This window comes from Panthera onca, chromosome B4, assembly GCF_046562875.1.
Source record: "Panthera onca isolate mPanOnc1 chromosome B4, mPanOnc1 haplotype 2, whole genome shotgun sequence".
Lineage (NCBI taxonomy): Eukaryota > Metazoa > Chordata > Mammalia > Carnivora > Felidae > Panthera > Panthera onca.
In genome coordinates, this window is record NC_138345.1 from 48,007,655 (window position 1) to 48,034,428 (window position 26,774).

General features: G+C 39.5%; 1 protein-coding gene and 1 long non-coding RNA gene across 2 annotated transcripts in view; one reads left to right on the forward strand and one right to left on the reverse strand.

The window, feature by feature from the left end:
- Window positions 1-26,774, reverse strand: part of PLBD1 (phospholipase B domain containing 1) — a 53,043-nt gene that overhangs the window by 6,249 nt on the left and 20,020 nt on the right. The window contains exons 3-8 of the mRNA XM_060658314.3: window positions 23,110-23,193; window positions 21,833-21,971; window positions 16,093-16,233; window positions 15,504-15,648; window positions 940-1,140; window positions 693-833 (exon numbers count right to left, since the gene is read on the reverse strand). Coding sequence (XP_060514297.1) covers window positions 693-833; window positions 940-1,140; window positions 15,504-15,648; window positions 16,093-16,233; window positions 21,833-21,971; window positions 23,110-23,193 — 851 coding nt within the window. The remainder of the gene's footprint in view (window positions 1-692; window positions 834-939; window positions 1,141-15,503; window positions 15,649-16,092; window positions 16,234-21,832; window positions 21,972-23,109; window positions 23,194-26,774) is intronic.
- Window positions 10,785-17,678, forward strand: LOC144616939 (uncharacterized). The gene is made up of 5 exons (XR_013556860.1): window positions 10,785-10,877; window positions 11,035-11,165; window positions 11,243-11,308; window positions 12,574-12,694; window positions 17,350-17,678. It is a non-coding gene; the product is annotated as an uncharacterized LOC144616939 (long non-coding RNA).

The window sequence follows — 26,774 nt, forward strand, 5'->3', positions numbered from 1 at the left end:
GGCTGCTTTATGTGCCTTGCTTCCTCACTAGACTGAGTTTCTAAAGGTCAGGGATTTTGTACCTGCATCCGTGCTTTTCCAGTCCCTGAGCCGAGGTAGCACCTCTATAAATATTTGCTGAATTTGACTAAAAGCTTTACTCAGGAACCAAGGAGAGAAGGTAATATTAGAGCTATGAGAAGTCATAAGATTATCAATGTCTGGCTTTGAGGGCTCCTGGGTGGCTCAGTCAGCTGAGCTTCTGACTCTCGATTCGGCTCCGGTCATGGTCTCACAGTCATGAGATCGAGTCCCACGTCGGGCTCTGCACTGACAGCGTGTAGCCTGCTTGGGATTCTCTCTCTCTCCCTCTCTCTCTCTATTCCTCCCCCACTCATGCTCACGTGCTTTCTCTCTCTCTCTCTCTCTCTCTCTCTCTCTCTCAAAATACATAGATAGACATTAAAAAAATAAATGTCTGGCTCTGTCACAAACTATACAATGCCACATAAAGAGTTAGAGGTGTAGATTTTACATGTTGAGCTGAACCCGGTAATTCTTTCCCAGCGTAACTAGCAACAGCATTCCCATCCTTTCTTTCCCACTATAGACCACCCGCCATGACACATTCACACGCCACACATTCCCCACCATATACACGTACACACTCACACACTCATCAGACTTCCAGACTTCTAGCATGAAGAAAGTACCTTTCCGTAGAACATTAGTTTGGTCAGAATATTCTACATATGTAGGAATTTGCTCCACAATATACAGAGTGTCACTGTCAAGGCTGTACTTTGGCTTTATCTTCTTCAGGTCCAGAACCATGTATTGATTGTTGTAGGTGCCTGAAATATTGGGAGACACGAAGCAGAATGTGAATGTGACTCTACTGGTTAATTCAAAATCTAAACATATGTACATGTCTAAAAGCTATTCTCTCGGGCCACTCACCAGAGTTGTACTTTGAAAAGATCTCTGCCCACTGCCTGCCACCATTTGCCATCATATTGGCCACACGGACCCTTTGCCACGCCAGGAGAGACTGGGGTACCACAAGCTTCAGTAGGGTTTTATTATACACACTATTTGTGGTCTGTAGCAATATCAAGCCACTGCTAAGAATGTAAAAGTCATCCAGAGACTCCAAAAATCCTACAGGAGAGAGAAATACACAAATCAGCGTACGTATGCCTGGTATATTCAACCCGACGTCATTAGCACAGCGCTTTGCGTACACGATGCATTTTGCAAAGAGTATTAGTTATAATGATCCTTATCTGTAGCAGGCCTCCCCTAGGTTGGACTCACCTCTGTGACAGTTATTTAACAGTTGCTTATAAAGATGCCAGTGAACCTCTGGCCTTAGATTCTCTACTGATAATTTTTTATTTTATAATTTGAACGATAAAAATATATTAAATCAGGACTATTCCAATTTTCAAAAATGATAAATAGAAATAGATCCCCACTAACTAGGATTTTGCAGAACTTTTAACTAGGGAGGGATATTAATGGGGTTCATTGTTGGATAATAAGATTATGGATGCCTTCTTTCTTCTCTTTCTGCATTTCTGTATTTTCCAAATTTTACCTCGTGAGTCTACATGAGTTTTATAAATAGGAAAAACATCTATACTTACGTTGGTAAACATGGTTTTAAAATAGGATCTTGACACTTGGGTCAGTCACTGCTTTTTATAAAAGGTGGCAGCAATACGGGAAAATCAGTGAAGCCACAAGTCTTTTTGAAAGGTCTGTTTTTCGCTTTATGCTTTGATAAGTGTGGTAGAAATCAAAGAATATCAGACCCAGCTATAACAATGGGAGAGAATATACTGTCACCAGCCACCAGTTGTGATGGACGAATTGTCAGTGGTGAAGAAACATCAGAGAAGGTCCCCGGTGAGAGAGTTAGAAGGAACCGAGGTAAATATCTCCTCTGGTGTTTTCCAAACTCCCATAGGGAGAGTGGAAATTTTGGGAGGCAGAGGCAAAAACAAACAAACAAACAAAAAAAACCATTAGAAAATACAGTTGGCCAAAGAAGACATACAAATGGCCAACAGATGCATGAAAAGATGCTCAACATCACTCATCATCAGGGAAATGCAAATCAAAACTATAATGAGATATCATCTCACACCAGTCAGAATGGCTAAAATCAAAAACACAAGAAACCACAAGTGTTAGTGAGGATGTGGAGAAAAAGAAACTCTCACGCACTGTTGGAATGCAAACTGGTGCAGCCACTCTAGAAGACAGTACGGAGGTTCTTCAAAAAGTTAAAAATAGAACTACCCTATGATCCGGTAATCTCACTATAGGATATTCACCCAAAGAATACAAAAACATTAATTCGAAGGGACGTATGCACCCCTGTGTTTATTGCAGCCCAAATGTGCATCAATAGATGAACGGATAAAGAAGTGGTATATATACATACAAGGGACTATCAGCCACAAACGAGAATGAGATCTTGCCATTTGCAACGACAAAGATGGAGCTAGAGTGTATTATGCGAAGTGAAATAAGTCAGTGAAAGAAAGACAAATACCATATGCTTTCACTCACATGTGGAATTTAAGAAACAAAACAAATGAACAGAGTGGGGTGGTGGGAAGAGACAAACCAAGAAACATTCTCTTAACTATACAGAACAAACAGACGGTTACCAGAGGAGAGGTGGAGGGGCGATGGGTGAGATAGATGATGGGGATAAGAGTATACTTACCTTACTGAGCACTGAGTAATGTATGGATCACTACATTGTACACCTGAAGCTAATATAATATAATATAATACTGTATATTCACTACACTGGAATTAAAAAAGAAGAAAATATAGTTGGAAATTCGTTTATTCACTCAACGAACAAGCTATCGTGCCTCCGCTTTAGGCCTGGTAGGATTAGGTAGGGTGCAACGAAATAATGGGATCACTTGAGGCTAAAGATAAGCCTTCAGAGCTGCAGTGGGAGTCCGAAAGCCTACATTTTAGTTCCCTGCTTCACAACTAGCAAATTTGGCACTTCTCATTTAGCTTCTCCGTTCCTTATTCCCTTCCTCTGATAACCTGGGACTAAGTGATCAGCGCTAACAGAGTATCTTTAATTTCTGGAAATCTCCAAGTAGAAAAGTTACATGATGAGAGCAGTGTCCAACCAGCTCATAATGAACCTCCACAAGGCTGTCATTAGCCTATACAGAAGTTTGCATAACAGAAGTTTGCACACTCCAGGTGCTTAATGAGTGGATGCCACACTTGAATGGACTTTAATGGGCAAAACTCCTCTTGGTAGATACAGCCTAGACATTGGATGCATGGCTTCACAAGCAAAGTGTGGGATGGATTTCAATGACCATTCATTCACCTCCTAAGCTGGGGTCATTTTGCAGTGTGCAAACTATACAACCACACCTGGCATTCTCGGGTAAGCCCTCTGGTACCGAACCTCCATAGGGTGGAAGGTTGTACTTCTGGCCTAATAAACTTATGAATTCACTCCTTGTAGCAACCTCCATGAACACAAGAGGGCAGGCATTCTTTAATATGCATGAGTGACTGACTAGTACTAACACGTAAGGAGCAGTGGTTCATTCAAGAGCAAGACTTTATTAAAGATGGAAAAATGTAGGCTTCCCAGAGTTCTGGAACAAAGAGAATGAACTGGCTTGCACCACAACTCTAGTTAAGAAGGTTAATTCTATAGTTTGGAGTTTAAGATAAAATAAAAAGGAAAAGGCTGAGTGGGAACAAAGCCCTAAAACATGACAAGAGAAACAAATGTTCTTTGACAATGTAAAATCATATTCTTGCTTTTATCTGCCATTAGCAGCTTTGAAAGGCAGACTATTTTAAATCAGGAGAAACTCAAGTGTGAAAGTCAGCCAGCAAATAACATTTCGTAGGAAGCTTACTGCTGAATTTAATTAAGAAATCAAAGGGGACCCTGACAGTTAATAAATCTCAGGACTTAAAACAAAAATCGCTTGAATCACAAAAATAAACAGTGACCACTACCCTCTGATGCCATTTAGACCCATTGGTTAGCACCACCCAGAAAAATGTACCCTTATTGTCCCGTCAGGTGCATTTAAAGTGTGCCCATTCCCATATTGCATTAATTAACTGCTCCAAAGCTCCAGACCAAACATACTCATTTTTTCCAGAAGAGTAGAATCAGTGTTGACCAAGAACATAAATAACCTCCAACTCAGCATCAGTAGTCTGGATCGTGCTGGATTTCTTCACCCCCTCCCCCCACATTCTCTGCAATGTGACTTTGTAGCATCTCCCATCAAAAGATGTCTGGGTCCCCAGATCCTAGATCTGGGCTGGATTTAGCACTTACTTCGGCTAACGGAATGTGCCAATTCTGAGTCTAGGCCTCAAGAGACCTTGCACATTTCTGCTTACTCTCCTGTAACCTTGTTACTCCTGTATATGAGAGACCGGGTGGAGGAGGACCGACCCTCTCAGCCAAGGCCAAGTTCTAGCCGGCCAACCCCCAAATGTGCAAGGGAGTTCTTCCAAGGTCAGCAGAACTGCCCACCCCCGCCACAGACAACCACACATGCATGAATGTGACCAGCTGAGTTGTCTAGAAAGAGCCACTTAGCTGACCTGTGGACTCAAGAGCAATACTAATCACAAATTGTTTCCAGCCACAAAGTTTTAGAGGTTATTTTTTTCCACAGAAAAAGCAAACTGATACAATAACTATCCGATTACACAATATATTTTGTTTTGAAATGTCTTACTGCCCTTTGATTTAACACAGGTGGCTGTGACCCTGTGGGAACTCTCTTTTCCCTCTTTTTTTTTTTTCTTTTAAGAAAAAAACAAAATAACAACTTTGTATCATGGTCAGCCTCTCTGCTCAGCTTCTTCCCACTGCTGAAGAGGGACGGTTCTCAGCCCCAGCTCGGCTCTCTGCCTTCTCTAAGCCAGTGCGATAATCAGTCAGTAAATTACTGCCCATCACACACGGACTATATCCCATGCACCACGCAATAATTCCCAGCTCACAGACTGTATCAGAATCTCCTCAGGAGCTTTCCCAAAAGGCTCACGCCCAGACTGCCCTCCCTGCTCCCCTCGCCTGCCCTCAGAGGCTCCACCAGAACCCCTGCTCCAGGGTTGCTGCCTGAAGCAGGAGACCCCTCCTTCCCCACTCTCAGGAAGGGAAGCCGGTGGGGCTCTCTCATATCCCAGGACACAAAAGCCCTCAGCCATTTATTTTGCCTACTAAACAATGGCCTCAGTCTTTCCCCCCCTTCCAGAATGGCATTTAGTGAGAAGCAATCTCCGCTTCTTCCAGCGATTATCGTTCAGTCAACGAAGTATTTATTTGAGCACATTTCTGCCTAATCCTGCAGGAGGAATGTGATCAATGGAGGAGTCACACTATCGTATATTCAAGCACATGAAGGCGGTACTGTGGGGTCTGAGCATCCTGCAGTGGTCCACATACAGCAATTGGTAGGTCTCTTAAAGATTATTTACAGTGACTATAAAAAGTTGGCTTTGGGGGCCCTGGGTGGCTCTGACGGTTAAGCGTCTGATTCCGGCTCACGTCATGATCTCATGGGCTCGTGAGTTCGAGTCCCATGTCTGGCTCTGGGCTGACCGCTTGGTCAGAGCCTACAGCCTGCTTTGGATGCTGTCTTCCTCTCTCTCTGCCCCTCCCCTGCTCACGCTCTGTCTCGCTCTGTCTCTGTCTCTCAAAAATAAAGAAACGTTAAAAAACTAAAAAAAAATTTTTTTTAAAGAGGTCAGCTTTATATTTAATCAACATTCTGTTATCCACATCAAAATGAAATGTTTTTCTTCAACAATGAATTATCTTATTTACTTTATATTAATTTGTTTACTGTTTTCTTTTCCATCTATCCCATAGCATGTAAGCTCCATCAGGGCAGGGACTTTTTCTGTCTTGTTCACTCCAGCACCAAGAAGAGGATTTGACACATAGTAGGTGCTCAATAAATAACTGTTAAATCTAAGGAAGAAAGAGAAGATAGTAGTGACTAACATTGACTGTGTACCTACTATACACCAGATACCTTGCTTTAGAAGGATGGATACCATCATTTGACCTTCACAAAAAGAGGTCTTCGATGAGCTCTTTTTAAAAGTACACAGCTATTATGGGGTGCCTGGGTGGCTCAGTTAGTTAAGCACATGACTTCAGCTCAGGTCATGATCTCACAGACCGTGGGTTTGAGCCCCGTGTCAGGCTCTGTGCCGACAGCTTGGAGCCTGGAGCCTGCTTCAGATTCCGTGTCTCCCCCTCTCTCTCTGCCCCTCCCCTGCTCACATTCTCACTTTCTCAAAATGTTAAAAATAAAATAAAATATGCATCTATTTAAAGCTAATAAACAGCATTTTCAGGAATAAATCTGAGATTGACTTTCAACACATGCCTTTCCCACTGTACCTGAAGCCTGACAAATGTGACAGAACAGGCATGTACTCATGCAAATGGCAACAACACCGTTTAACACACGCAATGGAGCAACTGTAGTAGAAACAATGAAAAAGAAAGTGAGTCATGGGGAGTTGCAGGCTTAAGCAAGGTGGAGTAGGGGACAATCACCTTATGAAAACCATGGAAAGTAACATAGAGTTTTTAGAAAGATAGAAGGGAGGAAGTTTCCTGAGCAAGATGGAGAGGGACAGGTATGGCCTGGGTGAAGACATCAGCGTCCTGGGTTGGTGCCAGAGAACAAAAGAAAGGCACTTAAGAAAACAGAAATGAAGTGTTGCAAAATCTATCCACCATGCTTCGGAATACGTGCCCTCATTCTACTTTTATTTCTTTTCCTCCCTTGATGCTACTTCTTTTTTTTTTTTTTTTAATTTTTTTTTAACATTTATTTATTTATTTATTTTTTTAGAGACCGAGAGAGACAGAGCATGAGCAGGGGAGGGGCAGAGAGAGAGGGAGACACAGAATCCGAAGCAGGTTGCAGGCTTTGACGCATCAGCATAGAGCCTGACGTGGGGCTCGAACTCATGAACCGCGAGATCATGACCTGAGCTGAAGTCGGACACTTAACCGACTGAGCCACCCAGGTGCTCCTGATTCTACTTCTTAAAAGGCAGAAGACATAAATCTTGGCCTATATTAATTCGCAGATTGTATATATTTCGGCTTTAAGACTAAAGTATCTGAGATAAAAGAGGTAACATGAAATTGGCAAAAGTAATTATAGTGCACTAAGTTGGCAATTTTGTACCTTAGGAAAGTAAATAACCTTATGGACTATGAGGGAGGCAACTACATTTTCTTGGAACTTTGAGACCATCCTTTCTTATTCCTGTGCACCTACTTTCAAGTACTTGAGCTTAGTACGAGAAAAGGCTGAGCAAAGTCTGTGCGGCAGACCAGTAGAGCCACCAGAGTCTCAGTGGATGGGCTTGGATCCAGGATGTTAGAACCACCCGGTGTGATTGTTACAAATGCTTCAGCCCAGACCACCTGAATAAGAAGTTGATGGACGGCACTTTGGAATTTGCAATTTTAGCCAGCTCCCCTGGGGATTTTAAGCCTAAGGGGGGGTGCGCGGGTGGTGATGGGATGTCTGGGTGTTATGCAAAGTAGGAATGCCTGCAGGCTTGGTGAGACACAGAGTATTCCAGAGAGCCTCGTGTCTGGATGATTAAACTGGAAGACTCAGCTTCTTAGGAATCACTGTTACTGGAATCCTCGATTAAGACTCTGAATGGATTCCAGCTTTTGTTCAGTGAAGAGCTCCACCCACATGGTAAGAGCCTTTGAGGGTCTTTGAGCTCCTGGCTTTTTTTCCGTTTTAACCATTTAACTTAAAAGCACACTGAACAAGGCACCCGGGTGGTTCAGTCGGCTAAGCCTCTGACTCTTGATTTAGGCTCAGGTTCCGACTTCACAGTTGTGGGATGGAGCCTCGTGTCGGGCTTTATGCTGACAACCTGGAGCCTGCTTGGGATTCTCTCTGCCTTTCTCCTGCTTGCACTCTCTCGCTCTCAAAATAAATACGCATTCTTAAAAAAACTCTTTTAAAAAGCACACTGAACCATTGTTGAAATAACAACAACAACCAACAATAGATATTTAAAAGTCATATATATTGTGTTTGAACTCAGTCTCCAGCCAGGTCTAGTGATTTTGAGTATGTTATTTAACTTTTCTGAACACGTTTTTTTTCTTTTTTCTTTGGAAATGCAGATACAATACCCTCCTTTGTTAGGTTTTCATGACAGTTCAATGACATCACACAGACGAAATGTTCAGCACAGTGTCAGTCACATTGGCAGGCTCATAAGTAGGAAATAAACAAATACTGTTTTTTCTTTTTATTTCAATAACAAGTTGAGCACAAACAAGTTAATAGTAGTTTAGTTAAAACTTGGGTGCTGCCTAAATCCCATAAAACTAGTTAGGGTCTGGGGCACCTGGGTGGCTCAGTCGGTTAAGCATCTGACTTGATTTTGGCTCAGGTCGTGGTCTCATGGTTCGTGAGATCGAGCCCTGCATCTGTGCTGCCAGTGGAGAGTCTGCTTGGGATTCTTTCTCTCTCTCTCTCTCTGCCTCTCCCTCATGCTCTCTGTCTCTCAAAATAAATAAACTTAAAAAAAAAAAAACCAACTAGTTAGGTCCTATACATGTCATTTATAATCAGGGTGGCCACAAAAGAGTGGCTTCAAGGTCCAGCTCTGCGCTAAACATCGGGAATGCATATGAAATGCCTTGATAACAATTCCTAAATATCTTGGACTCCTGCTTTCAAATCAAAGATGTAAAAAGGAGAGCAGTACTAGAGAGAAGATGATGTTTTAGGCAGCCCCCACCTCCACCTTTTACTTGGCTTACCCCTCTCTCCCCCTTGCAGTTCCTGCTATGTCCACATGGGAATACATCATCCATTATCTATTGTCTCTCACCTTTTCTTTTTTCTTCCCATTCTCCTTTTTCCCTTCCCTTCTTTCCTTCTTTCTTCCTTCTCAGCTTCCATAAATATTTAGTCAATGATTACAACGTGCAATGCCATGTGTTGCCTCTGGGGCCACAGGGTGAATGTGGAATAAATGAATATTTATCGAATATTTATTGAATTAATGAAGAAATTATGCATCGGGTCCTGGGGCAGCTTGAAGGAAAGACAGCTTACTCATAACAGAATTAAACAAGAAAACAAGAACAAAAACAAAAACACAAAGATATGTGGAAAGTCTCCAAATTTGGGGAAATTAAACAATATACTTCCAAGTAAGTCATTGATTAAAGAAATTATGTGAGAAATTATAAAATATTCTAAACTGAATGAAAATGAAAACAAAACATACTAAAATTTGTCAGATGCACTGAAAGGAGTGTTTAGAAGGAAATTTATAGTCTTTATAAATTTAATTCATATAGTAGAAAGGAACAAAGATAAAAATCAATTATCTGAGATTCTACCTTAAGAAGTTAGAAAAAAAAAATTAAGTGCAAAGCAGAAAAGAGAAAATGATAAAGATAAGAATGGAAATCAGTGAGAAGGAAAAATGAGCAAACAATAGGAAAGAAATCAATGAAAATAAAATCTGGTTATTGGAAAATATCAATAAAATTGACACACCTCAGGGTACAGCAAATACAAAAAAGATCATACATGATTAAAGGGACTTAGCTACAGATCCTACAGATAATAAAAGACTCATAAAAAGATTATAAATAGCTTTATGTCAATAAACAGAATAACCTTAAGAAATTAACAAGTTCTTTGAAAGACAAATTTTTAAAACTGGTTCAAGAAGAATTAGAAAACCTGAAAAGTCCTTTATCAACAAAAGAAACTGAACTCATTGTTAAAAACTCTCCAACAAAAAAACCCATGTTTAGATGGTTTAACTGATGAGTTCTATTAAAAATTTAAGAGAAAAAATATTACCACTCCAACACAAACTCTTTCAGAAAACATAGAAGAAAAACATAATTCCAAACTCAGATTATAAGGACAGGCTTACCATGATACCAAAACTATCACAAGAAAACCATAGACAATATCTCTCATGAATGTAAATGAAAAAATTCTTGACAAAATATTAGTAAGTTGAATAAAAAATAAAAAGAATAATATGACTAAGTGGAGTAAACCCCAGGAGTGCCAAGTTGGTTTCATATCTGAGAGTCAATCAATGGAACTTAACACATTAATAAAGGAGAAAAATCATATGATCATTTTAATGGAAGCTGAGAATGTCACAAAAATGCATTAAACAAAAACATTCAACAAAATAGGAAGAGGGGAAATCCTTTTTAAACTTATAAAGACTATCTCCAAAAACCTACAGCCAACATCACACTTTATGATAAAAGACTGACTATGTCTCCCGTAAGATCAGGAACTAGACAAGGATTTCTATGCCACTTCTAGTCTACATTGTCCTGGAGGTCTTAGTGCACTCACGCAAGAACACAAAGACACCCAAGGGAAGTTATGCAGAGATGGCATGATTATGTATACAGAAAAATCCCAAGAAATCTACAAAAAAAGTTGTTAGAACTGACAAGTGAATTTAGAGAAGTCTTAGGATACACAGGAAATATATAAAAATATGTTTCTATATTGGGGAGGTTTTAAAATGTCCACAAATTCTTGAACACTCTTCCCTTTAAAAGATCGATTCTGATGTCCTTTCCTTGTGTGTGGGCTGATCATACTAATGTGCCTCTAAAGAATAGAACGTGGTGGAAGTAACAATAGATGACTTCTGAGACTAGGTCATAATAGGCATTGCTGCTTCTGTCTTGTTCTTTTGGATCACTTGGTCTGAGGCAAGCCAGGCATCTCGTCATGAGATTACTGGAGCAGTCTTGTGGAGACGCCTAAGTAGAGGGGAACCAATGTCACCTTGTCAACCACGTAAGTGAGTCACCTTGGAAGTGTATCCTCTAGCTTCAGTTAAGCTATCATGGATTTCAGCCCCTCACTCTTTGAGTCTTCGGCAGAAGCCCCAGGTATAGAGAAGTAGAGACAAGCCATCCTCACTTGTGCCCTAATCTAAAGTCCTGCTCCACAGAAACCATGAGACCTGCTGCAAAGGCCTATTTGTGTCGCAGAGCAAGATTCTCAAAAGCCTTTGTGAGGGCCGGGCCCGGCCTTCCTCAGAGAACTGCGGAACACGAACACGAGGGACAGAAACTGCAGGGGGTGAGGTGACTGCCCAGGGGGCCAACACTGGAGCCACACACAGTAAATTCACTTGTTGCTTCCTCTTTTGCCCTCAGGAAGCAGGGCCGTGCCAGTGAGAACAAGGCGAAAGCAGAGTTCTACATACATGCATAAGCTTGAGGGTAAGAGCAGCCTTCGATAGCCTAGAGCCCTGAACACATGCTGTGTCTAACATGAGGGCCACCTCAAATCATCATGTCGCTAATATTCTGTCAGCTTGGTCATGCAGAAAATATACCATGAGGGCCAACAGGAAGGATCTCCTCACCAGGACTACCTCATAGGCCTGAGTCCCAGAGCTCCTCATGTTGATGAGCACCATCTTTTTTTTTTTTTATTTATTTATTTATTTATTTATTTATTTATTTATTTATTTATTTTTGGGACAGAGAGAGACAGAGCATGAACAGGGGAGGGGCAGAGAGAGAGAGACACACAGAATCGGAAGCAAGCTCCAGGCTCCGAGCCATCGGCCCAGAGCCCGACGCGGGGCTCGAACTCACGGACCGCGAGATCGTGACCTGGCTGAAGTCGGACGCTTAACCGACTGCGCCACCCAGGCGCCCCGAGCACCATCTTGTTGCACCCACATATAGGTAGAGGGAGAGGGGAGGAGCTCTCATAAAAGGGACATCCAAGGACCAGGACCCACATGGGTTCCTGTCTAAGCTTAGCCCCACCTGGATGGCTCTGCTCATCTGGCTAGTACTGGGCACTAGAAGGATATTTTGAAAATTTCTGGAAAACACAAGGGACACAGGCCAGTGCCGGGATATCCCAGTACTGCCAACTTGGCTGTTCTTGGGGCACTGGAGAGGGACTTAGAAAAGTTTGAGGAAGGCACTTCAAAGCTGGGACATCACTCACCTGGGCCTAAGGGTACTACTGAGGTTTATCGGTACCTAGCATACTTGTGGGGTACTTTTGGCTTTCTCAGGAAATTTTATGTTAGTATCTTCAGCTGAAATAATTTCCCCAAAGGTAAAGGAAATTCCTACTCAGTTTTTAAAAAACAGTCTGAAAAAGTATGAAAGTATCAAGTGACCAAGTCACCTAATCCTTTCTAGATTAACACGGGGGTTATTATTTAATTTGTTTCCTTGACATGACGACCTCCAGTTTTACAGAGTCACCTGGAGCTCTTGTGAACACAGAGCATGGGACTGACTTAGATTAAGATTGGTTTAGATTAAGGCTGAGGGTGCTGGGTTATTACTGTTCCTTCTATTCTTCTCGGCTGGAGTACAGCTCTGGGAGTGCCCTTCTGACAATTCTCAGTAGGTCAATGCCCCTCAAAGATTCTGGCTAGGACAGTGGGAGCACACAGAAATCCATGAATTGCTATAGTAATTCAGCAGTCATTTTTGATACTGTTTTCTTCTTGAAGATGGATATCAGTCTTCCATGCACCTATTTACTGACCATCTAAAAAACATTACGTGGCTTGAGTCACCTCGGACTTCGAAATGTCCTGTCGGCAGACTCTCTCGTCCTCTCTCGTGGACCAGGTAATTCTAAAATGCAAGTCTACGAACGTCACTTCTACCCCTCATCACTTTAATGGTCTTGAATTGTCCCCCATTCCCTCTTTCTGGCCTTCTCCACTTTTTTTTCTTGCCTACAGGCCTTTATACATGCTGTCTGTTCCACATGGAACGTCATCCCCCCATTGTCCCCATTTGCTGGCTAACTTACATTTGTCTTTGTGCCTCAACTTCCATTTTACTTTCTCTTGGAAGCTATCTCAACCTCTCCAAACTAGTCCTCCCTAGTATTACACAAACCACACTTTAATGGGTTTTTAAAAATGTGTCTCTTTCACCAGAATGCAAATTTTGTTAGAATAGGATCTGTATCTGCCCTGTTTCTCATCATACATACTTTGCCTAACACGGCAATTTCATAGAAAATTGTAGATGAATAAGTAAATTACATAATGTTTACAACTTGATGAAGTAAGCCTTTATATTAGTCTCATCCTACAGATAAAAAAAGCTGAGGCTCGCCAAAGTGAAATAGTTGGATTTTGTACGTTGTGGAAGTTTAGCAGTTGTCTGAGGTCTACCATTTTCCTTTTTGGAAACCTCAAAACAAAAAAAAATGTCTTTGTGTCTTGAAGCTTTAGTGTTTTCCATGCCAATCATCTTGGTGGTCACTTCTACAGAATTGGGCAAAGGTGTCATGATATAGTGTAAAAGTATGGATAGGTGCATTTGAATTCTTCAGAGTTATTTGTATCTTTAGGATCATGGTATCTGTACCATCCCAGTTACGGTCATGTTTAACATGTGCCTCAGCCAAGTCACAAATATTTCATGACTTGCTATTTCTGTTCTGTCTCAGTAATTCTTAATATCCTTGCTCATATCACGAAAGCCTCCATGACCTAAGTGACACCACACTCCTAATCCACTCAATCTCCTCCACCAAAAACAACAATAAACAAAACAAGCCACCGAGCTTTGTTCTGGCATGAAGTTCCGGGCAAAGTTTAGCTCCATATGTATTGGATGAATCCAATGCAGCTGATCCATCAGTTGAACAATTCTTTGTTATAGAAATAAGATCCTACACGTTTTTCATGTTTTCTGTTGAGAACAAAACTGTCCAGTTAAAGAAAATATGAATCACTTTGCTATACAAGCTCCTGTAAAAAACGTTGGGGTCAAAAAAAAAAAAAAAGTATTGTTTTCTCTCAGTTTAAATGCTCTAAAAAATCTCTATTATCTATGTGTTCATCTATTCTGGAAAGATATGTACATATATGCAAATGTCAACAGAGTTATACATTTTATAGGAAATTCCTCCATTTCCTTCCCCATCACTACCTTTGGAATCCAGGATTGTTAAGACTACAGAGAAACACTATTCTGTAGACATTTTGAAGCAGTGCAGGTAACATCTGAACATTGCATTTTATTGCAAGTAAGAAGAAGAATATGAATATTTGACTAGCCTCAGTCTCTTGCTGTCCTTAAATTTCAGTCTAAAGGAACACAAAGAATCAAAACACGGTCTGTCTCCAAGAGAGGAGTCCCCAGTCCCCCTCAGTACTAAAAAAATTAAGCAAGCAATGACAAAGAAGAAACCGAAGTGTCTTCAAAGGAAGGATGAGGTGATAAGGACAGAAAAATATTGTTATGCCACTGATCAGAATTCCTAATAGGAAGGTATTAATGCCAAGAACAATAATACCAGAAAGGGCAATAATACTCTGACAAAGGTAGATAGATAACAACCGTTGGTTGGTATAACCACTTTGTAAATTACAAGTGTGTAATTAAAGGTCAAAAGCGTCCACCTTGTATCCACGCTGGACTCTTATATGTCTGGTGAGAATTTTCCTCTTGCCTTTACCCATGATGTTCCCTGACGAGGTTGCAAACCTGCATCTGAGGGCATAATTCCCACTAGCAGACATGCTTTGTTGGGTTCACACAGTGGGTTTTATTCATTATATCCATATTTCTGTTTTCAGAAGTTGGAGGATCTGGCAACACTGACTTCCATATTGCTGGGTGACAACAGTCAGTGGGAGCTCCGCAGGTGGCCCTCTTCCAAGGGGTCTTGTGTTTGCTACAATTGTTTTCACTTTCATTTTCTTATACCACGCCCCCCCCCCTTTATTCATTTTACCTCATCCTCCTGGCCCCTTTAAGAAAGGAGCTTGTAACTCCCACTCCACAGAGGCTGTCCCTCCCGCCCATGTCCACCTGTTCAAGTTCAAGTCATCACTGACGGTTCATCGCAAGTGTCATCCTCTCTTTCCTTCCCCAGCAACCCAATGTGAGCTGACTGTCTTTTGATTACTCACAACATTCCTTGCATATTTTTTGTAGCCCACACAGTACCCAATAATATTATTATCTGTATTGTACTTATCTTGCTAGTGTAAGGATTTGGAAGCTTACACATTCATCCATCCATTCAGCAAAAATTGATTAAGGACAAGATGCCAAACACTAGCTTAAGTTCTGAGGATGTTGTGACGAATAAGAGAAAGAAACCCTCAAGGAGATGCTGAGAGCAGGATCTCTTTTGCCTATCTTGGCTTCCACTGCAGAGCCTCGGAAAGTGCCTTGTACCTCAGTTGGCATTTGTTCAACTCAATTTTTGGCACCTATTAACTGATCACACGATTCTATTAAATAAAAGCATTAGAGCTATATTTCTTCAAAAAGCATTCAGAAAATCAATCGTCATTAATGTATACCAACCCCTAAAGATTTCTTCCCCCATTCCGGTTACTCCAAATCACCAAGGTTTTATCCTGAAATAGTACTCCAAGTACTCAGATGTCCCTCGAAATTTATTTACCTGGGTAACTGCTGAAAGAGAGGCGACTACTGCTCGTGTCTTTATCATTGATGTTGAAGTCCCAGTGTTTATATATCCTGAGCATGGCTGCATACGTGTACCAGCTTGAGTGAGCAAAAAAGATGTTCTCAAATCCAGGAAGAACCTACAGCCAGAATCATAGTGAATGATGCAGAGGTATACAGATAACTGATTACAAGTGTAGGACGCATAGAGCAATTGTGTCAATTTCGCTATTCACCGCCATATTTATTATCGGGAAATATGGCCAAGAGCACAAAATTAACCTTTAATGTGCGCAAAAACAGACAGACTCTATCCTTCAAGCATCCAGAAGGGAAGACTGTGGGAGGGGGAGGGGCAGGTTCACATAGCACGGGAGGAATGGTGGAAGAAACAGAGCTAACATCATGTACTTCCAACACCCTCCATCAGTTTCTTCCTGTTCTTAACTTCTAGACAGAGGAGCCATAAGCTGATAATAGGGCTGTAGCCAGGGGTGATGAGATGTTGCCACACTTGGGCTGCCATACGGAAAAAGTCTGTGTGTTCCAGAACAAGGAAAGAGAGAGGCGGCTTTGTGTCTCACCTTAATAAGGGCAGAGCAATGTCCCATGTCCCATCTCTTAAAAACCTTCAAACTGGAATTTGTTGTGGGAGAAACTGAGGGAATCAGATCCAACAGATCTCCAATGGCATTCAGGAACTGAATCTGGAACAGGGTCATAGGCTGGGGAGAGACAAAGAATACTCTTACCAGTGATTTGTGGCAGTAGGATGCCATTTTCTAGTTTTCCCATTGTCAGGGATACCCTCGGTTATTCCTTTGCCAAGGGTCCCTAATGTAACAAATGCATTCGATTTTCTTGTAGCTTATAAAATAGCTATTATCTTAGGGTTTATAAGAGATGCTTTAGCATCTGTTTGGGTTGATACCCAAAACACTAGTGATATTTAGGGCCAAATAATTCTTTTGCGGGGGGGGTGTGCATGGTAAACTATTTAGCAGCATCCCTGGCCTCTCCCCATTAGATAGCAGTTAGCACCTTCCCAGTCTTGATCACTAAAAGTGTCTCCAGGCATTGCCAACTCTGCCCTGGAGGGACATTGCTCACAGTTGAGAATCACTGCTTTACAGCAAAATATTCAACTAAGACACTTTTTAATTTTTTTTTTGATTTATTATTTTTAAAAATTTTTTCTTAACGTTTATTCATTTTTGAGGGGGCAGAGACAGAGCATGAACAGGGGAGGGGCAGAGCGAGAGACGGAATCTGAAGCAGATTCCAGGCTCTGAGCTGTCAGCGCAGGGCCCTGTGCAGGGGTGCAACTCATGAACCTCGAGATCATGAGCCAAAGTCAGATGCTTAACCAACTGAGCCACCCAAGTGCCCCATGACGCTTTTTGATTTTGTGTGTTTAATGTAGAACTAACTGACTTGACATTTACCCCAAAGCAATGGTCAGACCTGAACGTGAACTTAGTGCTAGAGAGCCCTGCTCCGCCAAGAGTTAATCCACCAGAGTAGCCAGGGGCCGAGAATCTTACAGAAAAATTGGTTTTTAGGCGGACTTGGTGACAAGACAAACACAAATGACATTTTAACAAAAAAACAAAAGCGAAAACCAGAAACTGATTATTTGTTTATACACATATTCTCTCTCTCTTTTTTTTTTTTTGTTCTTTGACTATATAACACTTGCATTATTAAAGATTTAAAAAATTATAATGAGATTTATAGTGGAATTTTGTTGTGTTGATTTCTGTGTATATCTCTAGACTTTTTACAGTGTCTTATAGATACATTAAAAAAAATTTTTTTGTAATGTTTATTTATTTTTGAAGGAGAGAGAGAGCGTGAGCAGGGGAGGGGCAGAGAGAGAAGGAGACACAGAATCTGAAGCAGGCTCCAGGACCCGAACTGTCAGCACAGAGCCCGACGCGGGGCTTGAACTCACGAGCTGGGAGATCATGACCTGAGCCGAAGTTGGACGGTTAATCAACTGAGCCACCCAGGTGCCTCTACAGTGTCTTATAAATACATTTTTAAACACATGGTAGTGTATTACATGCTTCAGTCTTCACTTTGATTTTTCTCTCTTCATATTTTTCACTTGTTTGGGGGAATTTTCCATAATTAGATGTAAAAATCTTCCTCATTCTCTTGAACAGGACTTTAGTGAACGGATACATTATATGTTAACCAGTATTATACTGATGGGCTTTCCTGTGGTTTCTAGTCTTTTGCTATTATAAACAGTGTTACAAAAATCAATCTTGGACACATCATTTCATATGTGTGTGAGTCTTTGTGTAGGATAGATACCTAGAGGCAGTTTCGATTTTAATAAATATTGCCAAGTTGTCTACAGAGGGCTTATTTCAACAGACACTCTTACAGCCTCAACGACATATTAAACATTGAGTTTTGTTTTTTTTTTTCAATTTGATAGGTGAAAAACAGTACCTCATTCTTTTTTTTTTTTTTTTAAAGCCTATTTATTTACTTTGAGGAGTGGGGTAAGGGCAGAGAGAGAGGGAGAGAAAATCCGAAGCAGGCTCTGAGCCGTCAACACAGAGCCCAATGCACGGTTTGAACCCACGAAATGCGAGATCCTGACCTGAGCCTAAATCCAGGGTTGGATGCTCAACGGACTGAGCCACCCAGATGCCCCTTAGCAATTCTTTTGTTACGAGTGAGTGAGGCAGAGCATGTTAAAAAACGTTTGAATTTTGTTTGTGTGTGTGAACTGTTCATATGCCTTATTTATTTTTCTTATTCTTTTTCTTATCAACTTTTAGGAGTTCTTTAAATATTAGGGAGATTTGTTCATTGTTTGATATGAATTGCAAATATTATTTTCCAGTTTTTAATTTGCCTTTAATTTTTTGCCTTTATTTTTAAGAATGATATCATACTTATGAAAGGATAAAGATCATATGCACAATTTAAGAAGAAATAATGAAAAAGACCACTAATGAACCCATCTCACAGTTTGGGCAATAGAACATTAGCTGTGCCTCAGAAACCTCCAATCTCATCTCTCTCCTTCCTTATTTATCAGTAGTAAGCACTCTGGCTCATTACCCTCTTTTCTGTTACTTTATCATCTATGTACACATCCATAGACAGGTTATTTTTAAATTTGCTTGCTTTTGAGTTTGTACAAATAGAATCATATTGTGTGCATTCTTCTGCTCAACATTATTTTTTTTTGACATGTATCAATGTTGGTAGTGTGGAAACAGTTCATTCATTTTCATTCATATAAGGGTATATAGTATCGTGATATACTTATGAACATTTGGGATATTTCCAGTTTGTAGCAAAATAATGGTACTGTGAACTTTTAGTACGGGGACCCCCCCCTGCCCCCCATGGGCAAGAATGTCGTTAATCTCTGGATTTGCCAGGTTGTAGAATATGTATCATCTTTAAATGTCTTGAGTAACATCCAATTCTTTTCCAAAGCAGTTGGGACAATTTACTCAATCCAGTAGTGGTTAAGATTCCCCACTTCTGGTGTGTAATAGGATGTCATTGAGGTTTTAATATATATTTCTTTGAAATTAAGCATTTCTCCACATGCTTATGGGTCATTTTGGTTTCCTTTTCTGTGAAATTCCTGCTGATAATTTTGCCCACTGCCCATTTTTCAATTGGGTATTTTCTTTTTAAAAATTTATTTGTTCTTTGTGTATTTCAGATACAAATCCTTTGCTGGTTAAATGTATTTCAAATGTTTTCCCTTGGTTTGTAGCTTATCTTTTCCCTTTCTATATAGTGTGTTCTGATGAAAAGAAGTTTATTTTAATTAGCTGAATTTATATTTTTCTTCACAGCTAGTGCTTTTTTGCTTTGTTTGAGATGCTGTTGTTTGCCCTAAGTCATAGTCTCCTAGGGGATGATGCTCAGTGCTACGGGGTCAATGCTATTCTCACTATTTCTAAGCCTTTTCAAGGGGCAAAGCAAGAAACTATGGGTTTTTTTTTAAGGAAGCTAAAAGTAATGATTTCCTACCTATACAACTTTAAAAACTACAAGGTCTTGGGGCGCCTGGGTGGCTCAGTCGGTTGAGTGTCCGACTTCGGCTCAGGTCATGATCTCGCGGTCCGTGAGTTCAAGCCCCGTGTCGGGCTCTGTGCTGACAGCTCAGAGCCTGGAGCCTGTTTCAGATTCTGTGTCTCCCTCTCTCTGACCCTCCCCCATTCATGCTCTGTCTCTCTCTGTCTCAAAAATAAATAAACGTTAAAAAAAAATTAATATAAAAACTACAAGGTCTTGACTTCACTGATTTTTCTTATGCTGAAAATCTTGATAGTCAACATAGTTATTTGTTTTATAAATATATTTGCTTTATAGTTAGTTACTATATCTAACTGTATCAAATTTCAAAATGACAACATCAATATTATTGCCAAAGTGACATTACTGGATACAGTTTAAGGTTTATTTTGGTTTTGGTGGTTCTTCTTGTCCTTAGGATCTATCCCATTAAGGATGTACCCTAGTAACTGTGTTCAGGTCACTGGAAATAACTGCTTTCTGCATGGTTACGCTATCAACTTGACATATAGTTAGACATATTCATGTCCATTCATTTTAAGATTTTGGGGACTGTTTTTCTTCTATGTTATTAAATTTTGTTTTATAGTTATGAACAGCATTCACATGGTTCTAAAGTCAAATGTTTAAAGATACATTCAGAGAAATGTACCTTTCATTCCTGTCCCTTTCACTTTCTTTTCTTCTTTTTTTTATAGGTAATTTTTTTTTTTTTTAGTTTTGGGTTTATTGTTTCATTGTTGTTTGTTCTTGGAAAATTAAGCAAATCTATCCATCTCTCTATCATCATCTATCTTATTTCTGTATCTTATGTAAAAAGTAGCAAATAATTTACACGGGTCTTCACCTTACTTTTTTATTTATTTACTATTTTTATTATTTTTTTAAGTTTATTTTTGAGAAAGAGAGAGAGAGACAGTATGTGAGCAGGGGAGGGGCAGAGAGAGAAGGAGACACAGAATCCAAAGCAGGCTCCAGGCTCTGTCAGCACAGAGCCCGACGTGGGGCTCAAACCCATGAATCGCAAGATGACCTGAGCCGAAGTCAGATGCTTAACCAACTGAGCCACCCAGGCACCCCACTTTTTTACACTTCATAACAGAATAACAGATCCCGAACATCACCCTGTAGCAGTATTTGGAGATCTCCCTCATTCCTGTTTACAGCTATGTCATTTACACAGCCAGTCTTCTATGTATTTGGCTGTCTTTGGTCTTTTGCTCTTGCAAATTATCTGCAATGACAAGACTGGCCCATATGCCATACTGAACTTTTGTGATAATCCTAGAAGTGGCATTGCTGGATCAAAGGGTAAATAAGCATATGATTTGGGTACTGAGTGCCTACTTTTCTCTCCATAGAGAATATACCATTTTGTATTCCTACCAATATTTTGAGAATTCCTACCAGTATTTTTCACCTTTAGCCTTGCCAACAGAGTATACATTCACATTTTAGAACTTTTGCCAAATTGATAAGTGAGAAAGTATGTCTCAGTTATGGTTTTAATTTGCATTTCTAAACTCATGAGTAAGGTTTGGTTTATATGATTAACAATTTTTTGCATCACGTTTCTATGAACTATATTTTGTATATTTTTTCCAGTGTGTATATGCCCGGTTGAGTGTGTGTGTGTGTGTGTGTGTGTGTGTGTGTGTGTATTACCCCCAGGAAACAAAATCTTCATAGTTTTTGGGAATACATTAAGTGTACCTTTGAATCTTCGATTATTCAATAAAGCTTTGCAAGATATTATTATGTGTGCGTGTGTGTGCGTGTGTGTGTGTGTGTGTGTGTTTTGTAGAGGGTGGGAAGCATAGAATTTGTACACTTAGATATTTTGCCTTAAAAATTATATCAATGAAAGTAGCAGCTTTATTAGGTTAAACAGCTAGAATATTCATTCAGCATATTCTTTACCCTACTCCAGAGCACAGGATTATGAAGGAAATTAAGAGATAAAGAGATTGTGTGTTAAGCTTGAATTTTAGGGCAGACACTGAGTCAGGTGCTAGCAATATAACAAGATAGTGCCTGTGTACAAGAAATTAATGTGCTAGTCCTAATTTGATCTGCTTCTAAGTTAGATTGTTATTTTATTTATTTATTTATTTATTTATTTATTTATTTATTTTTAATATATGAAATTTATTGTCAAATTGGTTTCCATACAACACCCAGTGAAAGATTGTTATTTTAAAGATAATTCTCAATATTTTTGCCATACTGTATAAATTCTGAGTAGCTTTTTAAAAATCTTACCTTTGTCTTTTCTAACGTAGCCCTCTTCATGGCTCCTACATACAATCCATCCATTTGTGTCACAACATAGCCTGTATGTCTCCAAAATGGGTCATCCTTGTAATATTTGATGTTTTTCCGGGTCCACTGATCTTGCTTCCTGCAAGAGAAATTAGATTTGCACTAGGGATCTTCATGGTTGCTCATCCAAAGCTAAATTCAACCCAGGCATTTACAGATTATATATTCAGATAGTTATGCTAGTGTAATTTAAATTCTGGACCTTACAACATTCCAATCACTTATTGATTTGACATAACTTTGTATACCGAAAGCTTTTCTGATTTGTTCAGGCTATCTCTACATCAATCTTAAGTACTTTTTTTTCTAACGTTTATTCATTTTTGAGAGAGAGAGAGAAATGAGCAGGGGAAAGGCACAGAGAGAGGGAGACACAGAATCTGAAGCAGGCTCCAGGCTCTGAGCTGTCAGCATAGAGCCCAACGTGGGGCTCAAACCCACCAACTGCAAGATCATGACCTGAGCCAAAGTCGGATGCTTAACTGACCGAGCCACCCAGCACCTCTCTATATCAATCTTAGAATACAAGGTCATTGCTTCATGGGATCTAGTCCAATAATTTTTAATGATGTGCTGCAGGACATTAGATTTGATGAAGGGGTTGCTTAGTGTATGATTTGGAGGGTCAAACCAGAGTCCTTTTGTCCCCAAGTTAATCACAGCCACAAACATAGAACAAATCCCACGTATAAAACAAATAGAAAAGAAATCTGAATATTGAGAATTGTTAGCTTCAGAAAGCTTTATCAAAACTTTATCAAAATGGAAATGTTTTCAGAGTTATGTTGTGAATTAGGACTAGATAACAGCTGGTACCTTAGCTAGGATTAGTCACCAGGCCCATGAAACCGAAGCACCTTAGGGAGGAGGATCGGTGATCCCTAAAGGAGTGGGGCCCTTAGGTGGAGGCAGTCCAGGCATTTAACTTTGCCTTCCTTACTCTCATGGTGGCTTCCTCCAGCTGTGCCGGCAGCCGATAATGATATTCAACGTGACCTTTGAACGAGCCCAAGTTAGAGGACATGCTGTGTGGGCATGCTGTAGAGGACAGCCAGTTTTCATGTCATTACCAAAAAGTGCTATACCTTACTACAAGACCAGCTCTGGAGTCCTGCCTAAGAGCCAGAAAAGGACACTGGTGAAGGAAAAACTGCTGTTTGCAATGACAGATTCAGGCCCTGTAGTGTGAATAACAAGAGGAAAGCTATTATACATACTCTATAAAATCTTGCACTTTATCCACGATGGAAGGTTTCTTAATCAGCTGTGGGTAGAGGTTAACGAAGTGGTCATACATGTGTCTGAAACAACAGAAAAAAAAAAATGGTTGCATTTCTATTTTTCTCCTTAGAGTAGTCCATCACAGTAAATTACACAAATTTTTGACTAACTAGAAGGTCCCTTATTGCAAACCTTCCCCATCTTTTTAAAAATCAAGCACACAATTTAAAATTAAGAAATATATAGAAAAGCATATATAATAAAATGAACACACAATTTAAAATTGAGAAATATACAGAAAAGCATATATAATAAAATCAACACCCAAGTATCTCTACCCAATTTTATTAAAATCGTTGTATTTTGCCATGTTTGGCATATAGTTTTAAACAGAAATAGACATTAGATAGAGTTGAAACCCCTGTATACAGTTCTCTGACACTAATTCCACACGTTTCTTCACAGAGGTAACTCCAATCTTGAATTGGTGATTTATTTCTATCATGAATGTTTCTGTACCATCACTAACTATAGATTTAACAACAAATAGTATACAGTGGTACTTATAGTTAATTTCATACTATACTGTAACAATTCTGTCAACACATTTCTTACAGGTTTTATTTGAGAGAGAGAGAATGAGTGGGGAAGGGGCAGAGAGAGGGAGACACAGAATCTGAAGCAGGCTCCAGGCTCCGAGCTGTCAGCACAGAGCCTGATGCAGGGCTCAAACCCACAAACTGCGAGATCATGACCTGAGCCAAAGTCAGACTCTTAACTGACTAAGCCACCCAGGTGCCCGTCAACACATTTTGGAAGAAATGCATTATCTTCTGCAGTTTAAATTTATTATTTTCATCTGCTGATAGCATTCACGGTCTGACTATATAAGAGTTCATGTATGCAACCAGTTTTCAACTTTTCGCTATCATAATGCAACTTCAAACACTGTTGTAATGTCTTTCCTTACATATTTGCATGTTCTTCTAGAATATATATAGCACATATGAAAGTAGGATTGCCGGGGTGAATATTCTCGATATTTATAGTTACTATATATTGCCAAGTTGTTCTCCATGGTGACTGTACCCATTTATATTCCCATTAGCTACAGATTAGACTTTGCCTTGCTCTGCAGTCTCACCCACACTTGGTGTGGTCAGACTTCTAAATTTTCAGCAATTTAGATAGGGTTTACACGGCTTCTCATTGTTTTAATTTTCATCCCCCTCGCCTCCACAAATATTGGCTCTTTGGGATTCTTTATGTTAAAACTTAATTTAAAAAATAAAAATAAATAAAACTTTAAAAACTTAAATGTGTCTCATATGCTGTAAACATTTTTAATTGATATAATTAACATACAGCATTGTGTAAGTTTAAGGTGTACAATGTGCTCATTTGATCCATTCACTTATTGCAATATGATTACCACTGTAGCATTAGTTAACGCTTCTTTCACATCACAAAATTCCTTCTTCTTTTGTGGTGAGAACAATTAAGTTTGTCTTGTAACAACTTTGACATTTATGATACAGTATTGTTGACTATAATCACTATGTTGTGCAGTAGATCTCCAGGACTTATTTATCTACTAGTTACAAGTTTGCACCCTTAAACAACATCTCCCCAGTTAATTGGTGAAAATAATCCCCTTACATTCACTGTGATAGAATATGCGTGGATGTATTTCTACAATCTTTTCTGTTTTCCATTCGCCATTTCTTTCTTTGACCTCCTTTTTACATTTTCCTCGTTTATATACCATTTTTACTATCCTTCTTTTTACTTCTGCTAATTTAAAAGTCGTGAAATGTATTTCTCTTCTTTTATGATCACTCAAATTTTTAGAAACATTCATCACTATGAATTTTCTTATGAAGCCTAAATGAATTTTCTATTTTTCTCCTCCTCTGAACATGATTCATATGTTAACAAGTTTTAGCTGCCCATTGACACCCCATCATGTTTATGTTCAAAGATTTAGTTTTACCCTTTTAATAAAAAATTTTCTATGAAAGTTTTTTAACTTTTACAATGAAATTTTATTAACATCGTTTTTCTTATATTAACTATTGCTCCTTATATCCCAAACTTTCCCTCCCGCTATTCTTGTTAACATGGATCTTATTTAGTTTCATAGAAGTTTGTGGATGATCAAACATTTTAATTTATAGATTTGAAAATATCCTAATTTTGCCCTTGCTCTTGGGTGATTTAAATGGTTTTAAAATTTAAGCTAAGTTATTTTCCTGTAGTAGTTTTAAGATATTATTTTCATATCACCTTTCATTTTATTGTTGCTGATGAGAAATATGCTGTCAGTTTAGCTGAGAGTCCTTTGTAGTCAATGTGTTTTCTTTCTAATAGCTTGTAAGATTATTTAGCCCCAATTTTCTGTAGTTTCACCCACTACATTGTAGTGTTTTCCAACTAAGGACTTAGGTCTTTTTAAATTTTGATAAATTCTCCACTATTACCGTGTCAATTATTGCTTATCTGTGATTTCTTCCAGTCTCTTTTTCTGGGACTCCTAACAGACTTATGTTGGAGTTTCTTAATCAAACTGTTCTAACAACAGCTCTCTCAGAGTTTTTACCCTTTATCTTACCCTTGGGAAATGTTTTATGTAAACTCCTCAATACTAATTTCTGATTTCAGATTTTATTTCTCTGATTGTGAATTTGGGGACTTTTTTCCCTATGGAATATTGCAGATGTATCTGTAATTGAACCAGCACGTGAATGATTTGGTTCTTGTCCCCCCCACCCCCACCCGATCCCAAGCTCATGGTTTCTTATAATCTGAAGCCTAGCATGCATATCAGCACAAGTTATTCTGTGGCCTCTTCATTTTATACAGTCAAAAGCAGCAAGGTTGCTTCGGTTCGGCCCTGACTCAGCTCACTGAAGCACTGAGGCCTTCACGCATCAGCAGGGATGATGGTCTCTGGCCATTTCATGCCAAAGGCCCAGCAGATCCACACTTCATCACTTTGTTTTCTGCTCCATTTCTGCCTCAAAATATGTTTAATCTTGTTTTGGGGCCCACTATATTACTATAATGCTTTCTTTCTATATATCGTATCTACCTTTTGCTACAAGTTTGGAGCAAAGTGGGTAAATTGTGAACCTCTTGCACTCTCTGGACTGCAAGTTTATCTCAGGTCTCAGTTCTGGTTTTTATTTGATACAGGAGGTGACTCAGATTTACAGGAACAGAAATTCAGCTCCCCGTACGTTGGAACTTTAGATACCCCTTATTTAGTAATCTCCAGAACTGGAACTGCTAAAATGAAAATCATTTTATTGCCAGTTAGGCAAACAACATTAAAATCCTTTGAAATCTAACCCTGAGTTCAATAAATTCACTTCACGAGAGCTTTTCCTTCAAATTATTTGTAAATTTAAAAACTGAATTATCGCATTTAACTTTTGTTCACGTATTTATTTATGCTGCCACATTTATATTATCAAGCTCGTCACTTTTCTCTATCCGCCACCTGTAAAACTGAGGGAGAGAACAGCGGTAAAGCTAGACAGGTGTGTGGATGACAAGGAAGGGATCCTGTGCATGGGCTCACAGGGCAGGTGAATGGAATACATAAATCCCCTGTCAGTTGGATGACTTGATTTAGTTGTGTGGGAAGGCAATAACTCCA